Genomic DNA, 20155 nt, shown 5'->3' on the forward strand with positions numbered 1-20155 from the left:
TCTCATTACTTTGTAATATAAAAAATGGTTTGAAGATAAAACAATGATATATTGTTGCAGCCTATTTCAGATAACCTGTCTGCCGCTCTTATAGTGTATATGACTCATTTTTCCCCAGTTATTCTGATACTAGTAATTTTCTCAGTTATTCTGATGGTCCGTACCTTCCACAGTGTGCCATTGTATGCCCAACCTTATATCGACCATGTATTTTGGTTCGTGTTTTATCTATAAAGCAGGACAAGAGCTTGTTTCGTAGATAAATGGGGTTGTCTCTAAGATGGAGTCAAACGAGCATGTTGCCTGCTGCGATCATTGCTCAAGATTGTGTTGTGGTACTCGACTGACAGTGACTAGATTGGACGAGAGGGCGCTTGAAGGAGATACCATCCCTCAAACTGACTTAAAACACGCCAGGTACCAGGCCAGCGAGTTGCAGACACCAGTTCGTCATAGGAGGATCAAGGGTACAGTCCCAGCCCATCACAGCCATTCTGCAGCCGCCTCCTTGACAAAATGGAAGAGATCATTACTGACGAATCTTAACAGGCTCGATCACAACTACTTCTACCAAGGACAGCTGCTAGTACCACTACCAACTAGTCAATGGAGCAGATACCTGGTACAGCAAACTGAGGAGGACATGAACACCATGACTAATCAAAACAGTTAATCCATCCACCGATTGTACAAATAGATCCACATTTGCTGAACAATCAGCACACTCAACATCCTAATCAACCTCAGGTTACAACAATGGCGGTAGCGCTACGACCACGACAGCAATGGCGACGACGACACATTAAACCCTCCTAATCACGACACGGCGATCCCGGCAATTAAGTACCACTACAACTAAAGAGAGCGACCGACAATTATTAAGCACTACAGAACAAGATTAACCAACCAGCACCCGGGTGATCCAGAGAAACCGACAGCCGCGCCCAGGTGGAGCGGAGGACGAGTCAGGCCGCCGCCGGCTCGGCGGGGCGTGCCTTGGGCGGACGGCCGCGGCCGCGCTTGGCGGATCCGTCGACGGCAGGGGTAGGAGCGGTCTTGGCCTTCTTGGGCGGATTGGCAGCTTCGGCCTCAGGATCCTTGGGCTTGGTCGGGCGTCCGCGGGGGCGCGGGGAGGCGGGCTTGGGCGGCGCGTTGGGGTCAATGGGCTTGCGCGGGCGGCCGCGGCCCCGCTTGGGCGGGGCGTCCGGCGCGTCGGTGCGGAAGTAGTTGTTCTTGAGGAAGAGGAGCTGGCCGGTCTCCTTCATGCGCACCAGATGCGCCGTCAGCAGCGCCGCGTGCTCCTTGGGGAGGTCGCCGTACTTGCCCTCGATGTGCTTGGAGATGGCGGACTTGTTCGACCCGTTCTTGTCGTTGAGCGCCGCGATGGCCGCCAGTATCATCTGAACTCGTCCAAAAAAACACAGATCAACGTAAGAAATCCATCTCCGGCACCACCTCAACCCAACAAAATGTAAATCTTGGCAACCACCGTCGAACCAAAGGCAGAAACAAATACTACAACGCCGCAAGAAACGGCGGCTCGGGTAGTACCTCGGGATAGGACGGGAGCGTGGCCGGCTTGGCGGCCTCCTCGGCGGCCATGGCGAAGCGGCGGGGACGAGGATGGGAAAGGGAGGAGAGGTGGGGAATTTTTCTTCCCGAGAGGAGGTCTGCGGCGGCTGCGTGCGAGCGGAGAGAGTTGGATCGGAGTACTCCGGATAAGAACTGAAGAGGAGTGAGCGAGAGTGAGATGGATGGATCGCATGGTGGCGATGGTAACGAGGATGGACGGATGAGATTGCTCCGGCTGGCCTAATCGGACGGTAGAGGATGGGAGCACACGGATCGGTGACCTGGCGAGTCAGGAGTTCTTTATGCGTGGTCATGTGTGCAGCTGCCTTTTTTGTTTTTTTGTAGAAAGTGCGCCTGTTTTTTTTTTTTGCGAGTGAAGTGCGCCTGGTTTTTGGTGAAAGGCAAGCTGTTCAAAAGATCCACACGTCTTGTGCTGGCCATTTGCTACCAACACTCAATATATGAACTCAAGAAAAATACATTCAATATTTGTCCCATGAGTGCACACGGTGCCATTTGAAATTTCTTGAAATGCCCTTCCACTTGTAAACATCAAGCTATTCAGATTTTGATTTTGCATATAGTACTAGTACATTATAGAAGAGAATATTATTTTTGCATACAGTACTAGTACATTAAAGAAGAGAATACTATGGGCGCGCATGAAGCTTCCTCGAACAGAAAGAATTATTTTTTTCAACCCAGAAGAGCGAATTAAGTAAATAATGTAGTCTTCCCAGATCACGCCGTGTATTAAGCAACACTTGTAGTGAGTCATTGTTTGGGCTAACAAATTTGAAACAAAACAAAAGAATTATCATTTTGTTTTCTTTTTTGACCAAAAACAGTAGGGATGAGTCATTTTTCCATTAATCATTAGGGAATCCAGTAAGTTACAAGTGTAACACGGGAGGTTACATAGAAAAAAGAAAGAGAAAAAGAAAAGAGAAATGGGTAAGTAAAGTTATATAGCCTATTTATACATTGACATCTATGATCTCATCCCTTCCTTGATGCGTGGATTAGCCCTAGGCATTGTCATGTGAAATTGGCTAATAAAATCCATTTTGCAAGCACTACCAGAGCATTATGTGCCTTCAAAGATCAATGCCATTTCTATGGTTCCATATGCTCCAACAGCCAGTGACTAGAATCTCCATGATAAAGTGCATATTGTACGTGTGTTTTGCATCAGTAATCGTGTTGTGGATGCCAGCATATGTATCCCATTCCATACCAATACTTCACCAGAAACTTTGACTGGATGAGCATCCAAAGAATAGATGCATTATGGGTCAGTTTGGTTTCTGCGCTGGACAAGATGCCTGGAAGATTTCGATGCCTGGAATGTGCCTGGGAATTTTCAAAAAATGCCTGGTCAGGCTAGTATAGGATAGATGCGTTTGGTTGAGGACCTGGCCTGGAGAGTGCTAATGAGTTGTTGTTATCCCGATGTCTAGCTATTTGAGTCCTTTCAACTCGCCTCGTTTTCCGAGCCTTCTGATTAGCGTTCCAGGCAGAGACTCCAGGCAAGCCCAGGCGTCCAGAATGGGTTGCCTGGCCCAGGCTAACTAGGTGTCTCGTTTTGTGAGCCAGGCTAACTACCTTTTCTTATTCTCCGGCCAGGCCGTCTCCCTCGTGACTAGGACGTCAACCAAACAACAGCCAGGCAGCTCTCAGGCAAGGCCAGGCCAGGTGACAAATGCTCAGGACGGAAACCAAACTAACCCCATGTCCTCCATATTGTAGTTCTGGCATGTGTACATTGGGTATTGTCCAGATGAAAAAAAAATAGATAACATGTCATAGGTATCAACTATGTCATGTAACATCAGCCAACAAAAAATATATGTTTGGGAAGACATCATGTTTTCCAGATCCATGTGATAGGAGGGGGGCTTGATTGTCCCATAAGGGGACTGTAAATCTTTTTGGTAGAATAAGAAGCACCTCCCCAATGAAATTTCCAAGTGTCATGCTCATGTGAGTCCTTGACCATATCTAATGAATTTGTGAGTTGCAAGAATTGTTGGTGGGCAATGACAGATAGTGGCGGTTGGAACATGGAGTATAAACCATCATGATGATTGGCAAAGTATAATGAGATGTTATCATTGGTTGCAAATGGATGTAGCTCGGGATATTTGTCTATCATGGGCTGGCCTTTCCAGTTGTCCTTCCATAAGAGTATAGAATCTCCATTGATGGCGATACAAGATGTAAAATTTCTGTATGTATCGATCAAACTCATACAGTCTCTCCACCAGAATGATCCTTTATTGGTGCAAGCATGTGGGATCATAGTGTTTGAGTAATGTGCTTGACAAATATGTTTCACCCAGGAAACATCATCACGATTATTAAAAGTGTGAACATGTTTCATGAGTAGAGCAGTGTTTTGGGTTTTAAGATTGAGTACACCAAGACCACGCTGTTCCTTGGGCTTGCGAACTATCTGCTAGTTGGCCAGACAATTACCTTTCTTGTTAATATCATTTACATGCCATGGGAAAGACCTACTGGATTTGTTTACATGTTCCAGTACAGTGATATGAACTCGAAAGTGTGCATGGAAAAAATAGGCATGGAGGCAATGACTGAGTTCACATAAGTAAGTCTACCAGCATAATTCATAAGATTGACAATGCTAGATAATTTGTTGTCATTTCCGTTAATGATGGGCATCAAGTCTTGAACAAGTGGTTTGGTGGTTCCCAGAGGGAGCACAAGGTATCTAAATGTTAAGCTTTCTATTTTGCATCCAAATGCAGTAAGAAGTTGATTAAGAGTAGTATCATCGGTGTTGATAGGCGCGATGGATAATTTGCTGAAATTGACCCATGTGGATTGGTTGAATAGTTGTAATAGAGTCTAGAGGCACCGCTCCCTCCAGCGATGGTCCAGATGGAGTACCCCCCCCCCCCTTCGTTAAGTGTTGTTGAGGTTTGCGTAGTATTGAGATAGTTAAACTTTATCATGATTACAATTACCAACTTGACATTTTTGTAGTTAGCTCCATTTCTAAGAGTTCTTGTGCCTCCACATCATTACCTTTTACACAACCTAGTCCCATTGTTGAACCAAAATAGTAACAAGATAGCTCCCATGGGTCAAACGATCAAGCTTTCCCAATGGATTTCATCTCCTAACAACCTAGCTAAGAATATTAGATGCCTATCTCTCCTGACCATTGATACGTCTCCAACGTATCTATAGTTTTTGATTATTCCATGCTGTTATATTATCATTCTTGGATGTTTTACAATCATTTTTAACAACTTTCTATCATTTCTTGGGACTAACCTATTGACACAGTGCCCAGTGCCAGTTACTTTTTTTTGCTTGTTATTACTTCGCAGAATATCAGTACCAAATGGAATCCAAATGCAGTGAAACTTTTTGGAGAATTTGTCTTGACCAGAAGACACCGGTTGGGCCAAAGAAGTACCAGAGGGGGGCTCCGAGGGGAGCACAACCCACCTGGGCGTGCCTGGGGGCCCAGGCGCGCCCTGGTGGGTTGTGCCCACTCGGCCGCCTCCCGCACCGCCTCTTTGCTCTATAAATACCACGAAAATCCAAAAACCCCAGGGGAGTCGACAAAACACAAATCCAGCCACCGCAAGTTCCAGAACCACCAGATCCAATCTAGACACCATCATGGAGGGCTTCATCATCCTCATTGGCGCCTCTCTGATGATGTGTGAGTAGTTCATTGTAGACCTACGGGTCCGTAGGCAGTAGCTAGATGGCTTCTTATCTCTTTTTGATTCTCAATACAACGGTCTCTTGGAGATATATTTGGTGTAACTCTTTTTGTGTGTGTTTGTTGGGATCCGATGAACTTTGAGTTTATGATCAGATCTTTATATCAATGAAAGTTATTTGAGTTTCTTTGATCTCTTATATGCATGATTACTTATAGCCTCGTATTTCTTCTTCGAATCTTTGGTTTGGTTAGGCCGACCAGATCAATTTTCCTTGCCATGAAGAAGTGCTTTGGATGGGTTTGATCATACGGTGTTCTTTACCAGTGGCAGAAGGGGCAGCAAGACACATATGTATTGTTGCTATTAAGGATAACAAGATGAGGGATATTCCTACATCAATAGATCTCGTCTACATCATGTCATCTTTCTTAATGCATTGCTCCGTTTCTCCATGAACTTAATACACTAGATGCATGCTGGATAGCGGTCGATGTGTGGAGTAATAGTAGTAGATGCAGGCAGGAGTCGGTCTACTAATCTTGGACGTGATGCCTATATAATGATCATTTCTTGCATATCATCATAATTATTTAAGGTTCTATCAATTGCCCAATAGTAATCTGTTTACCACCGTATGTTAATTTCTCGAGAGAAGTCACTAGTGAAATCTACGGCCCCCGGGTCTATTTTCTCATCATATATTTTCAGATCTACATTGTTATTTGCCTTTTTATTTATTTGCATCTTTTATTTTCATATCTATATTGCCAAAAACCCAAAAATACCTCGCTGAATTTTATTTGCCTTTATTTTTTTTTTGCATCTACCAATCTATCACTTTACCAATCTTTTAACCGAGAGGGATTGACAACCCCTCTTTCACGTCGGGTTGCAAATATTTGTTCTTTGTGTGCAGGTACCGTTTACATAGTGTTGCTTGGTTCTCCTACTAGTTCGATAACCTTGGTTTCATAACTGGGGGATCTACCTACCTTACCTATACTGCATCATCCCTTACTTGTTGGGGAAAATACGATACAAGACATCAAAAAAGGGAGGACCAAACATCTGGCGTCATTGCCGCGGAGACATCATCAACATCTATCAGGTTCCTAATCACAAATCTCATCTCCTTGCAATTTACATTATTTGCCATTTGCCTCTCATTTTCATCTCCCCCACTTCACAAAAAATTCCCTTTTTAATTACCTTCTTTCCGTTTGCCTTTTTGTCGGTCAATCTTTTGTTTGCTTGTGTTACCATGTGCCTCTTATTTGCTTACATCTTTACTTGATAAAAATATATTGATATTGATCCTCATCCACTTGCTAATCTTTTTTAAAAGATCCAATTATGATATACCAATTGCTAGTGAATTGAGTGCACTTGATTATCTCTATGAAGTTTGTATTGAAATTCATGAATCTGAAGATTGTGAAAGTGTTGGAAGAAGAAATTGATAAAGAGATTCATGATATATCTTTCAATGAAAAGCATGATTGAAATGATGTTATTATAAATTTTATTAATGTCAATTGTGTCGTGGAATTGTCACGGTAGATGTCCTAGTGTGAGGACTTAGTCGTGAAGCCATCGCAACTAGGTTAGCTTAAAGGGGTTAAACGGGACCAAGGACACAGGGAGTTTATAGTGGTTCGGCCACTTGCGGTGAAGGTAAAGGCCTAATCCAGTTTGAGGTGGTATTGCTTATGTCTCGATTACCAGGGAGCGAATCCGCTTGACCTAGTGTCGATGTCAAAACTGGCGGATCTCGGGTAGGGGGTCTCGAACTGTGCGTCTAAGGCTAATGGTAACATGAGGCGGGGGACACAATGTTTACCCAGGTTCGGGCCCTCTCTATGGAGGTAATACCCTACTTCCTGCTTGATTGATCTTGATGAATATGAGTATTACAAGAGTTGATCTACCATGAGATCGTAATGGCTAAACCCTAGAAGTCTAGCCTATGAAGTTCTGATGGTTGTGGCTAAACCCTAGAAGTCTGAACCCTCCGGTTTATATAGACACCGGGGGGGGCTAGGGTTGTACAAAGTCAGTTACAGAGAAAGGAATCTACATATCCGAATCGCCAAGCTTGCCTTCCATGCAAAGGAGAGTCCCATCCAGACACGGGACGAAGTCTTCTATCTTCTGTCTTCATAGTCCAACAGTCCGGCCAAAGTATATAGTCTGACTGTCCGAGGACCCCTTAGTCCAGGACTCCCTCACCTAGCTTTCGATCTCTTGTCTCTTACCCTAAACCGTCGCCGGGTCGTCCCTTTATATACATAGGTTGACGCCCAGCGGCTCACGGAGTCCCTGTCGGCTCATAAACAACGTGTCCAGCTCGGTGACTAAGTACCAGTTTACCCCTATGGGCCTTAAGTCGCCTTTGGGCTTTGGGCCCTTAGCAAGCCTGCTTCATGAACCGCCATCTTCATGGGCTTTTGTATTGATGAACCTCCGTTGGTATAACCTGGCCCCTCCTGGGCGGGTCATACCCAATAGTCATATCCCCAACATTAGGCCCCAGATTGATTTGAACTTGTTCATGTCAATCTTCAACACTTAGAAAAATCCTTCTTCCTTTATTCTTGCGAGATCTCATAACCCGCCATGACGTCACCTCGTATGATTGTGGTAACCCGCTGTGACGTCACCTATCATTAATATTACACAAAGCCTAAATCTTAATAAATCTTTTCTTTTAATGAAGCTCCAGAAATCAAGGTGTATGCGCTGTCACGTATCCATTTTTTGGTCTCCTCGATTCCCGCACATGTCACTTATCCTTCTAGCCCTATAAATAGGGCCAAGGGTTCCTTTTCACTCTCCCCCTCTGCCTTCTCGTCTTCAACCTCGTGACGCATCTGCGCATCTGAACACCGCCGCTGCCGACCTCGCCAACTTCCTTGACTCAGGCCGCTACATCGACCTGAACGAGACTAGAGAAACGCGGTGCCTCTCCGTTGCTCAGCAGACCCAGTAAGCATCTTAACTTCCCCGCCATAGATCTCCATTAGGGTTTCTAAAGTTCTTTAGGAGTTCATCATCGTTCTTCACTATACCACTATTTGATCCTTACTTGGATCCAAAGATGGCCTTTAAAACATGCGGAATCTTTTTCTATACCTTCTCTCAATCACTGAATATGCTTCCCAGATGCAGAAATCTTACCAACATACTAGCTCTTCCGTTGCTGCGATACTAGGTCTTGATTTTATTTTATTTTCCGAACAACGCCAGATCCAAAATTGATTGCACCAATCTGTAAAACCTGTTTATCCAACACTTAGTAGAATTTTCCTTCTTGATAGATCTTAAATATCAGTATTGTCATGGCGGCTTACATCACCAGTTATAACTAGTCATATGTCATTAGGCCCAATTTAAGCCGCCAATATAAATGTATGCTGCAATATTTATCTCCGGCTTAACAAGTCAACTTAAACCGGCGACATTCCTTTTAGGCTTTTCCCTTACGATTCCGAAGACGGTTACCTCATGCAATTGGGTTCCTTCCATTGTCACAAAAAATACGCTCGAGGACTTTGTCAAAACTGGCTATTTGCCAGCAAAAGATGTCTTGTATTGGCGCGCTCCCAAGCCAATGAGAAAAAACCTCAGCCGCGGGATGGTGAGATCATTGTTTTTACTGATCATATGAACCGGGGCTTCTCACCGCCTACATCCAAGTTTTTTTTGAGATGTTCTGCACTTCTTTCAACTGCATCCTCAAGATATTGGACCCAACTTCGTGTCAAACATCTGTAATTTTCAAGTGTTCTGTGAAGTATACCTTCAAAAGGAGCCCAGTGTTGAACTCTTCAGGGAATACTTTTATATGAACCGGCAGAACGATTTACCAATGCCCCCAGCTTAGAACTTGGCGGGGTCTCAGTTCAATGGAGAAGAGATGCTATCTTCCCCTATGCTCACCTGCCAAGCCACCCCAAAGATTGGAACCAGACATGATTTTATTGTAAAGACACCTCTCCGACTGACGAGAATCACTACCGGGTTATCGTGTCCAGCGACTCGATCCAAAACATCATCTTCCTGAAAAGCTTACCACTGCTGAATGTGCCAAACTTGCACCCACTATTGCAAAGGTCAAAGCCCTGTTGGGGAATGGGTTAACCGGAGTTGACTTGATTCGGTGCTGGGTTTCCTAGCGAATGATACCCTTGAGCCGACAATCCGGCTTAATGTGCACTTATACGGGTGATGCAAAAGATCCACTGCGTCACAGCTCCGTATGTTTAACTGATAATGCAGCCAATGAAATGACAAATACCCTTCTGAATGAGAGCCTGGAAGACTGCGGCAAAGTGGGATTGAACCCTTTCTGCGAACTTAACCCGCCACCAGATGTGAGTCTTTAAATCACTTATTTTACTTTATCATTGAAATGTTCTATTAACTCAACCTTTGATGATTTTCACATGTTGAATCCGACTTTTGGAATAAAGAATATGACCATGCAGCTGCCAAGAAAGCTAGGGCCAAATTGAAAGCCGTCAAGAGAACCGCCAAAAAGAATAAGAAGAAATTAAGCGCTTCCGAGATGTTTGAACTGGACGACAACTTTGAGTTGGAGGTAGCTCTTGATTCCCTTGGATCCTTTTTCAACTATCTTATTGACACTGATTATCATTAGGATGACATGGGGGCCAGTCAAGCGGTTGAAGAAGAGGTAACTATCATTTCCTCTGACTCAGAGCCTTTGCCAAGACAGAAAAGTTGACCCCGGAAAGTAAGCTTTTCACACCCCTTAGCTCATCTGGATCATCACTTTCTTTTGAAGCAACAGCAGCACGAGAACCGGCGACAAACTCGGACCAGCGACGGTGAAGAATTATTCTCCGACTTACCAAATACTCCAGCTCCAAGGAAACGTCGAAACGAGGTCATTCCAAATTTAAACTCTTTTTATCCTCTGGCGGGTCTCATTTGCCAGCCACTTAATTTTTCCGATTCAAACTATCAGGAGGCATGTCGCTCCTCTTCGTGTGACTCATCACAGACCCAGCTGACGGCTTTCAAAACTGCCCCTGGGTAACAACAATTACTTATTATTTTCTTCCTCCTTGGGCTCTTATATTTGTACTGACCTCTCATAACCCATGCAGTGGAAAACCAAAAACTAGCAAGAAGGCAAAGGTGATCAAGACGACTGAAGACCCCAAAGTCCATGAACCAAAGCAGCCAATTCCAGCGTTTGATGCCTCCGTGCCACAACCAAAAGAGCCTGTTCATGATGTTCCACCAGAAATTCCTGACCTTTCCAGCGACCCAACAAATATCAATTCGTTGAACACTGAATCATCAAGCCAAATTAAACCCACAGGAACACATGCTGATGATGTTATGATCACTAGCACCGGCTTCAAAGAGCCGGGAAACCCTACTGTCTTGGCCAAGCACTCCGCCAAAGAAGAAGTTATTGAAAAGCGAAAAGTGAGATTTGACATCGCCAACTATTCTCAATTGAGCATTGGTGAAGTACTCTCTGGTTATCTCAATCAAGTGCAAACCAGCTGCGACCTTGAAGTTGATATGGTGAAACAGATGCATAAAAAATATGAGGTACGAATTCCTGCTTTAATAAGTTATGCATATCCTGTCAGCCCCCAAGTCTATTGTGTATGGTAGGGTTGAATGTGCTGTAGACTTAGAATAACCATGAATATAAATAGCATCCTTGGTAGAGTCCTTCAAAATCCGGCTTTGACCATCCGAGTTAAACCAGATCTTTAACAATTAACATAGTATCCGTAGCCCCCAAGGGCCGGTTTAATCAGCATGAATGAACCGTTACTGTTCACCATTGTTTATGAATGAAAGCTTACTTGTGTAGCCCCCATGAGCCGGCTGTGGTTGTTTACGGCACAACCGGGTCATCATAAAATAATAATGAAATGAGAGCAATATGCATTAGCCCCCAAGTGCCAAGTGCTGTTGCTTGCAAAGTGCTTGGGACTTGCTCATATGTGCCATTGTATGAAGAATTTTTCTATACCCATTAGCCCCCAAGTGCTGAGCATTGTTGCTTGCAAAAAGCTTGGGACTTTATTTCTGTAATCCAAATGATTTCAAATCTATGCATATACACGACACCACTACTCAACTTCAATCGCAATTGGCTGATGTGAAATCCCGACTGGAGCACCAAGAATCTGAGACCCGGAAAGCCGACTCAAAGTTCAAATTTAGTCTGGATGAAACAAAAAAACTTAAGACCAGTTTTGATGTCGAAAGAACCTCCTGGGCTGAAGAGAAAACTGCTCTGATGCAGCGGGCTGAAAAAGCGGAAGCTGCTCTCCAAAATATGACCAGTGAGCTTACCGGTTTAAAATGCCGTATATCCCAGATGGTTTCTGCTATCTTCGGTAATCATCATAACCGAGTCTTATCTTTCATGTCATAAACTGCCTTTGATCAATCGGCAATTGTTACACGGGTCCTAGAAGCAGCAATCTTGGTCAAGAGATGCTTATGAAGCTCAAAGCCGTATATACACTCGTTGAACAACTATATACTGGAACTCAGCGCACGCTGGCTACAATTTCTCCAACTAACCAAGCACCCACTCTATTGAGTGACATCTTGAAAAAACTATATGTTCTCCCTGCTAGGGTTGAAGAGATAAAACGGTCATCTGCAAGAGCCAGTGTTGTGACGGCTTTAAGCCGGGCTAAAGCATGGCAACCGGAGCTAGACGGCCGATCTAGCTACTGGGTATCCAAGTTTAAAAGAAGATGGCACGCCTTTTGACAAGAAAGACTTTACTGCCCGCGTGAAGTTAATACGCCCCCTAGCCAATCTGATTGCTGATGAAATGAATATTTCAAAATATCAATCGGCTTATGATATGGAGATTCAGAAGATGCCCACGCCGGCTTATAAAGTGATGGATCTGATCCCCCCCAGCCCGTAAGCACACTTTCGATCCTGAAGTTGATCCGTCTGACCTTATAGATGATGAAGCTGAATTCCAAGCCTTGTGTGGCATCGATTGGTCATCACCAAACTTCCAGGCAACAAAGGAGGACGAAGAACTAGAGAAGGATGATCCAGAAGCTTCAAGCTATCAAGGCCAAGAAAGTTGATCCGATGGGCGGTTATATATTTGATCTTCTGAAAACACTTGACCACTTTTGGCTCACTGAGTCATGTAATAGGCTAGTGAAAAACTTTGATCTGCCGTGCCATCGTGCACGTTTTGTTTTGCACAACACTGCTGATCTGCCAATTGAAAAACGCCACTTTATGTTTATGATAGTGTCAATCAGATTTAGCATTATCCTGCATACAATGAGATCACAAGTGCCCTGCTGGTTTACCGTAGGGCGGGTCATAGTATCCCATATAAAACCACTGGTGACTAAAATAGTTCATGACCAAGGCCGGTTTAAACATAACCGTATATAATCATAACAAAAAATATCATACCTGTGATATGTAATCACACTGCCGGCTTATCATACTAGTGCAGTACGGGTAACAACCCAGAATATTCAGCATATAATGCCCTGTTTAATCGTTATATACTGTCGGCTTACAACACTGTTTGCAGCAAGGGAGAGTATCCCAAAACTTACAGCATGATGCTTCCAAGTGTCATATACTGGCGACTTATAGTCCAAAGCCAGGCCGGGTTATCAAAAACCATGGGTATACTCAAGGATGAGCAATAGAAATTAAGGCTATAGGGCCTGAATCGGTTTTTAAACCATATGTCAATATGGTACAAAGATGAACCCAAAAAGTTTGAATAAAACAGAAAAACAAGGCTTTCATAGGCCGCCAAGCCGAAATCTCAAGTGCTTTCAAAGGGCTGCACAGCCACTGAGTTAAACCTTCATGCAAACCTTATAAGTCGGGCCTCACATGAACAATCGTCGTTTTAACTTTGACACGTTCAGGGTCTTATATAACATTGACTGTCAAAAGTACAGCGGGTCATTCCAGTCAATCTGGGCAGAGTGGCACTCTTAAAAAGGCAAGATAACTCGGGTTTTTAGGTGAATACACATGGCTTCCAAGCCTGGCTTTTAAGCCTATTACAAGGGTCATAAAAACTCTTGTTCGTTGAACAAAGAGCCCCCAAGTAACATTTTTATTAAGGGCATACAAGCCGGATCAAGAGAGTAATCAAGGCTCTGCTCATTAAGCAGGCCGCTCCCAAATGATATCAAAGCAGGGTACTGATACGTCTCCGTCGTATCTATAATTTTTGATTGTTACATGCCAATATTCTCCAACTTTTATATACTTTTGGCAACTTTTTATACTATTTTTTGGGACTAACATATTGATCCAGTGCCCAGTGCCAGTTCCTGTCTGTTGCATGTTTTTTGTTTCGCAGAAAACCAATATCAAATGGAGTCCAAACGGGATAAAAACGGACGGAGATTTTTTTTGGAATATTTATGATTTTTGGGAAGTGAAATCAACGCGAAACGGTGTCCGGGGTGGTCACGAGGTAAGGGGGCGCGCCCTACCCCCCAGGCGCGCCCCTGACCCTCGTGGTCCACCCGTAAGGCAGTTGACGCTCTTATTTTGGCGCAAGAAAGCTAATTTTATGAGAAAGATCTGGGCGAAAGATTCACCCCAATCGGAGTTATGGATCTCCAGATATAAAGGAAACGATGAAGGGGTAGAATCAGAGAACGCAGAAACAGAGAGATAGCTCCACTCTCAGAGGGGCTTTTGCCCCTCCTAAGCCATGGGAGCTAAGGACCAGAGGGGAAACCCCTCTCCCATCTAGGGAGAAGGTCAAGGAAGAAGAAGAACAAGGGGGGCTCTCTCCCCCTTGCTTCTGGTGGCGCCGGAACGCCGCCGGGGGCCATCATCATCACCGCGATCTTCACCAACACGCCGTCATCTTTGTCGGATTTAGGGTTCCGGCAGACCCTTGAGGTTCGAACACTGGGGTGCGCACGGAGGTTTCGCCTTCTACCTACCTGTTCCTCGCCGAATCGCTATGATCTAAACTACAAGAAGAACAACACAAGAGACACAAGATTTATACTGGTTCAGGCCACCATTGTGGTGTAATACCCTACTCCAGTGTGTGGTGTGGTGGATTGCCTCTTAGGCTGATGAACAATACAGGGAAGAACAGCCTCACGAGGGTCTGTTCTTGTGGTCTCTCTCTCTTTGCCGACCGGATGAATCGATCGGTCCCCCCTACCCTGTGGTGGCTAGTCCTATTTATAGGCGAAGGCCCTGGGCCTCTTCCCAAATATTGAGCGGGAAGGCCGCCAACAATTGGCCAATTTGAAGGGGAACATCTAGTACACTTATCTTGACTAAAGTTGGTCCTCGCCTGTCAAAGGCTATGGTGGTGACGCCGTCTTGGGCTCCACGGTGACCTCCATCCTGCCGTTGGACTGGTCTTGGTCTTGTTGCACCGAAATGGATGCCTTTGCTTGATGCTCTCGCCTGCGCTTGCTCCCCTTGCACCAAAGAGGAAAGAAGGACACTGTGCGGTCCTGCGCCCGGCAGGCGCCCTTGGTCGTCATGGCTTGCGTCATGGGCACCTTGCGAGGTACCCCGCCTTGAACTCTCCGCCTCCTCGCGAGCCAGCCTGACGAGGCCGTGCCTGAGGAAGCTCTTGTCGTCCGCCCCGCGAGGCTTGGCCCCTCGCGAGGGTCTTGAGCTTGTGCTGATGAAGATGGGCCGTGCTGGGGCCCCTTTGAGCCACGCCGCAAGCCGCAGGCAGGCAAGTCTGGGGACCCCCATTCCCAGAACGCCGACAGTAACCCCCGGGCCCAAGGCGCGCCCGGACTTGGCCGAGTAGAGAGGCGAAAGGGCAAGTGCGAAGCGTCGTGGGCCCTAACAGCCTGCGGCCTTGGGCGCCGCGTGGCGGTTGATTGGACGTGGGCGTCTCTGCAACCGCACTAGTTGATAAGGAGCGGCATCTTCCCTCTGCCTCCTTTGCTCTCTCTAGTTGCTGCTCAGATCCCCTTTCTTGCGCCTCTCCTTCCTTCCTTCAAAATCTCCAGATCTACTCCACCCGCGCACCCTAGCCAGACATGGCGCCTCGCCAGGCCCCGGCCGGAGCTTGGTACTCGTCCGCCCTGGACTCGCCAAACGTGTCGGAGGCGAGCCATGCCCGGGTGCGCCAGTTGGCAGCGGCGCAGGGCGTCGACGGGGCGAAGGTGTTCAAGGCCGGCCCTGCCCTCCCTGAGGGCCAAGGAAGCACCTTCTATCCGCTCTTCGTGAGCGCCATTGTCACCGGTCTGGTGCCTCCCTTCTCTGAGTTCTTCTTTTCCGTCCTCTGCCATTACAACCTTCAAGCTCTACATCTCCACCCCAATTCTGTCCTCCTTCTGGCAATCTTCGCCTACTATTGCGAGGCTCACGTGAGGGTGAAGCCCTCAGTGGCCCTGCTGTGCCACTACTTCTACCACCGGCCCTCTCGCGGCTCCATCTCGGCGTGTGCGAGCTTCTTCGCGTACGACAGCTCCATCGCCATTTCGAATCCCGGGAAAAGGATTGAGGGCTTCAGGAGCAAGTGGGTCTTGGTTGATGCTGGGCGCGTCCACCCCCGGCTGGCCTTGACCACGGGGACCTCTTCAAGATCCGACGACTGGTCTCGAGTGGAGCTTGTGGATCCCCGCGCAAGGCTGCTGTTGGAGAAGATGGATGCGGATCTGAGGCCGGCCAGCATGGTGGCGGCAAAGCTGACTGGCGCCTCGCTGCTGAGGGAGTTCCTGGAGCATCAGTTGGCTCCGCTTTGTTAGTACTCGCTTTTGGTGTGGAGGCCCCACCCGAGCCCCGCGGTCCTGGCCGATGAGGATCTGGCCGCGGTCCTCCAGTCTTTGGTCGGGGGCGACGTGGCAAGGCTGGAGGGCGCTCCGACGCCCTTGTTCCTTCGTGAGGGCTGGGAGCAGGTTGTGGGGTCCATGCCCGTCCTCAACGGGGACGGGCCTGTGCCCGCGGAGGCTCCCGAGGACCTGGTGGACGTATCCTCCGGCGATTCCAGCGAAGAGAGGGAGGAAGGGGAGCGGGAAGAGGGGGCTGACTCCGAGGCAGAGTCAAGGGCTCCACCTCCTCGGCGCAAGTCCCGCACTCTCCGCCTCTCTCTGAGTGACGACGACGAGGGTGATGGCGAGCAGGGCGGCGGGAGCCTGCCCCCGGTTCCGAAGAAGGACCGGACTGGGCTGATCCCCCACGGGTCCGCCCCAGCCCCGAGGCGATCTGCAGGCGCCCCAACTGCACCCGCGCTCCTTGAGGCTGATCCTTGCAACCGGCTTTCGGGCTTCAAGTACGACCGGAGGCTGCTCGAGTCCACGGGCGACGACTTGTAAGTGCTTGATCCCTGTCTTGTTTCTTGTTTCGTTGCTCAGGCTTGACGCTCGCATCTCCCGGCTAGGCTGGCGCCCACGGCAAAGAAGCCGAAGGGGGCTCCTGAGACTCCATCCGCGGTAGCGCTTCTGCTCGCGAAAGAAGATGAACATGACGCGCGGGCTTCTCCTGCCTAGGCGTCCCTGCGAGGCCCTGCCGAGCCGGCTGGGGCGAGCTTGGCACCTATGACCCTGGCGACCCCCGAGGCGCCCCCGCTTGACGCCGTTGCCACAGCCGCTGGGGCGCAGCAGGCTCCGCCTCAGGACACCGTGGTCACACTGCCATCTCCTCCTCCTACTCTGCCGACTGCTGCTTCCCCGTCTCCTCCTACTGTCCTGGATCATGCTGCTACTGAACTGGACCGTCTGCGGCGGGATCTTCTGAGCGCCGACCCTCGTTTGGTGGCCGGACGCTTGGAGCTAGCCTCTGGCTGGATTCGCTCCGATGCTTCGATTCGGGCGGCGCTGGTCCAGGCCTCGACGGCCTCCGACGAGGAGAAGCAGGCCGTCCTTGGGGCGAAGATTGCCCGTGACGCCCCCTTGGGGGAGGCGGCTAATGCCCGAGGTCGTTGCGAGGTGCTGGAGGGCGAGCTGAAGGGCCTGCAGGACCGGCTCGCCGAGGAGACTCGCCTTCGCCTAGAGTAGGAGGACAACATGAAGGCTCGTGAGGCGGCCGTCAAGGACTGGGACGCCAAGCTCAAGAAGCGTCGTGACCGCCTAGGCGCGCTGGAGAAAGAGCTGGAGGCGAGGAAGGTTGAGTTGGACGGCAAGGCACGAGTTCTTGCCGAGGATCATGTGGCCTTTGCGGAGATGGAGGAGAAGGCCCGAGCTTCACTGAAGACGCTTTATGAGAGCAGCCTGGAGAGCCCGCTGGCCGGCGAGGAGGACGGCCCTGCTAAGCTGCTTCCTTTCCTGGTTCGTGCCCTTGACGATGTCGCCCTTGGCCTCGGCCCTACGGCTGAGGCCTAGGCACGCATCTTGTCTTCTGCGGCGCTGATGCGGGTGTTCACCCACATCTATCTTCGGGACCCCAACGTCGACCTCGATAGCCTGCTGGAGCCGGCGAGTGGCGAGCATGCCGCTGCCGCTGCTGAGGCTGTGAAGGGTCGTGCGGAGGCTCTGCTGGGGAAGTTCCGGGCCTTCAGCACCAGGCCGAAGCGGAGTGCTGCCAGCCCGACAGCTCCACAAGGCGAACCTACTCCGCGCAACTCCAAGGCCGACAAGTGACTCCGTCGTGGCTCCCGCCCTGCTTTTAGTTTCTGCACGTGTATCAGGCCTCGGGGAGGCGTTAAAACTTGCATTTGGTGCTGTGATAACAATATGGACTGTAATATTTGCTTTTGAATTCCTTGAAATTTGCGCTATTTCCTTCCTACTTGCTTGCGTCCTACACCGGCAGAGCCCGGCCCCGCGCATACCTCAGCCGCCGTTAGCCCCGACCGGAAACCAGGACGGGACCAAGGAGTGAGGGGCTACGTGACAAGTTAGGCTCCTGAGTCGCGATGCTCAGGAGTCCCCCTTGGTGCCCGAACAGCAAGTAGGGAGGTGAGATGTGGGGGTGGATCTACCGTTCTACGTCTGCAGAGCCCGGCCCCGCGCATACCTCAACCGTCGTTAACCCCGACCGGAAACCAGGACGGGACCAAGGAGTGAGGGGCTACGTGACCAGTTAGGCTCCTGAGTCGCGATGCTCAGAAGTCCCCCTTGACGCTCAAACGGCCTTCATACCTTGGCTCCGCTCGGGGAGGGACGCGCGACGAACCAGGCCCGGGGGGGCCTGGCTGGGTGGCGTGTGCCTGGGCGTGACCCAGGCGTAGCCCCCGTGCTCAGCCCCCTCGCGCGGCACTCCCGAGGGGAGGCGTTGCGATGAGGCTAGACACTGAGCTCTGGGCTCCCTGAGATTGATGCGGCCCGGGGGGCCACCCTCAGTTGTTTATCACCAGCGCGGAGCATAGCGCTTCTGTATGCGTACGGGCATAGCCGCTCCTCGGCAGTGTCGTCAGCCAGCGCGGAGCATGGTGCTTCCACTGGTGCGTGGTAGGGGGCTCCCCTCCGGGAGGAGCCCCCGGGGCGTGTACAGCCCCGCCCTGACACGTGGCTGGCACGGTAGGGCTTGACGAGGTGTATCTGGGCACCCGTGAGCTAGCGCGGGACTCACGGGGCCCTACCTCAAGGCGGGTTGCGCCTGGCTCTAGGCCTTATCTTGGAGTGTGTTCCTGCAAATTTGGCTAGATGCCGATGCTCTACATCTTCGGGTCCCGGCTCTCGGGCTGGTCTCAACCGTCGCTGGTGTGCCGGGGCGCGATGCCGTGGGCAGACCAGAGGGTGAGGGCCGGAGAGCCGGTAGGAGCCCTGAGTCGCGATGCTCAGGCACCCCCCTTTAACGCGCAAGCTGTGTTAGATGACAAAACTCTACGTCCTCGGGTCCCGGCTCTCGGGCTGGTCTCAGCCGTCGCTGGTGTGCTGGGGCGCGATGCCGTGGGCAGACCAGAGAGTGAGGGCTGGAGAGCCGGTAGGAGCCCTGAGTCGCGATGCTCAGGCACCCCCCCTTTAACGTGCAAGCTGGGTTAGATGTCGAAACTCTACGTCCTCGGGTCCCGACTCTCGGGCTGGTCTCAGCCGTCGCTGGTGTGCCGGGGCGCGATGCCGTGGGCAGACCAGAGGGTGAGGGCCGGAGAGCCGGTAGGAGCCTTGAGTCGCGATGCTCAGGCACCCCCCCTTTAACACGCAAGCTGGCGACATCCGGGAATAAAAAAGGTACCATGAACCGGCACCAAATAACAAGCATGACGGGTCGAAAACACGGCCCTAAGATAAATGCAAGAGGGGTATATGCCACTGGGTCTGACCCGAGCGGCTTGGAGATAATGCAGCCCGAGGGGCGCCCCCAGCAGAGTGAGCTAAGAACATGAAATAAAAGAGATACATGCCACAGGGATGGACCCACGCGGCCTGGGAATAATGCGGCCCTGAGGGCGCTCCCAGCTGGAAATGAAACTAGAAAGATGTCACCTGATGACGCTAAAGACGAAGGGGTGTTGATGCGGCAGACTCGGTGGGCTGCGGGAGCAGGTCCTCATGAGCCCCCAGGCCCCGGGGCCTCGGGAGGCTCCGGAGGCGCTGGTGGCTCCTCGCGGACCATCTCCATCTCCACCAGGGCTGCGGAACGCCTGACCTCTTGAGCCTCTAGGATGGCCCTCATGATGCGCTTGTATGCAGCAGCCGCGTTCGGCAAGCCGTAAGGCATGCGAACGTAGCTGTGGGGCGGGCCCTCACAGCGTCCAACTCGCGAAGGCCAGAGGCGCTCCTGAGACGCGGCTTGGTTGAGCCCTGGTATGTCGATGCAGACGCGCAGCCCACCATCCTCGCCTGGATGGGGGGCCACATCGGGTAAGCGACGGCTGCCTCTCATGACCCTTGACTCCTGTAACTCCTGAATGGCCTTGCTGACGAACTCCTGAGGGTTTAGCCCTCCTTGCCTTGCTCCTTCTTGATATAAACGTGCTTCGAAGCACGCCT

At 49.7% G+C, this 20155-nt stretch overlaps 1 protein-coding gene across 1 annotated transcript; it reads right to left on the bottom strand.

The window, feature by feature from the left end:
• Positions 1-657: 657 nt before the first annotated feature.
• Positions 658-1765, bottom strand: LOC123113340 (HMG-Y-related protein A). The gene is made up of 2 exons (XM_044534553.1): positions 1552-1765; positions 658-1400 (listed from the first exon to the last, which is right to left on the bottom strand). The coding sequence occupies exons 1-2, from the start codon at positions 1600-1602 to the stop codon at positions 966-968; spliced, it is 486 nt and encodes a 161-aa protein (XP_044390488.1). The 5' UTR covers positions 1603-1765; the 3' UTR covers positions 658-965.
• Between the last annotated feature and the right edge of the window lie 18390 nt (positions 1766-20155).

This window comes from Triticum aestivum, chromosome 5B, assembly GCF_018294505.1.
Source record: "Triticum aestivum cultivar Chinese Spring chromosome 5B, IWGSC CS RefSeq v2.1, whole genome shotgun sequence".
Classification (NCBI taxonomy): Eukaryota; Viridiplantae; Streptophyta; class Magnoliopsida; order Poales; family Poaceae; genus Triticum; species Triticum aestivum.

Coding starts and splice junctions, on each gene's coding strand:
- LOC123113340 (XM_044534553.1), bottom strand. CDS start 1,602: ATGGCCGCCGAGGAGGCCGCCAAGCCGGCCACGCTCCCGTCCTATCCC. Junction 1,401..1,551: donor CGCTCCCGTCCTATCCCGAG/GTACTACCCGAG, acceptor GGACGAGTTCAG/ATGATACTGGCGGCCATCGC.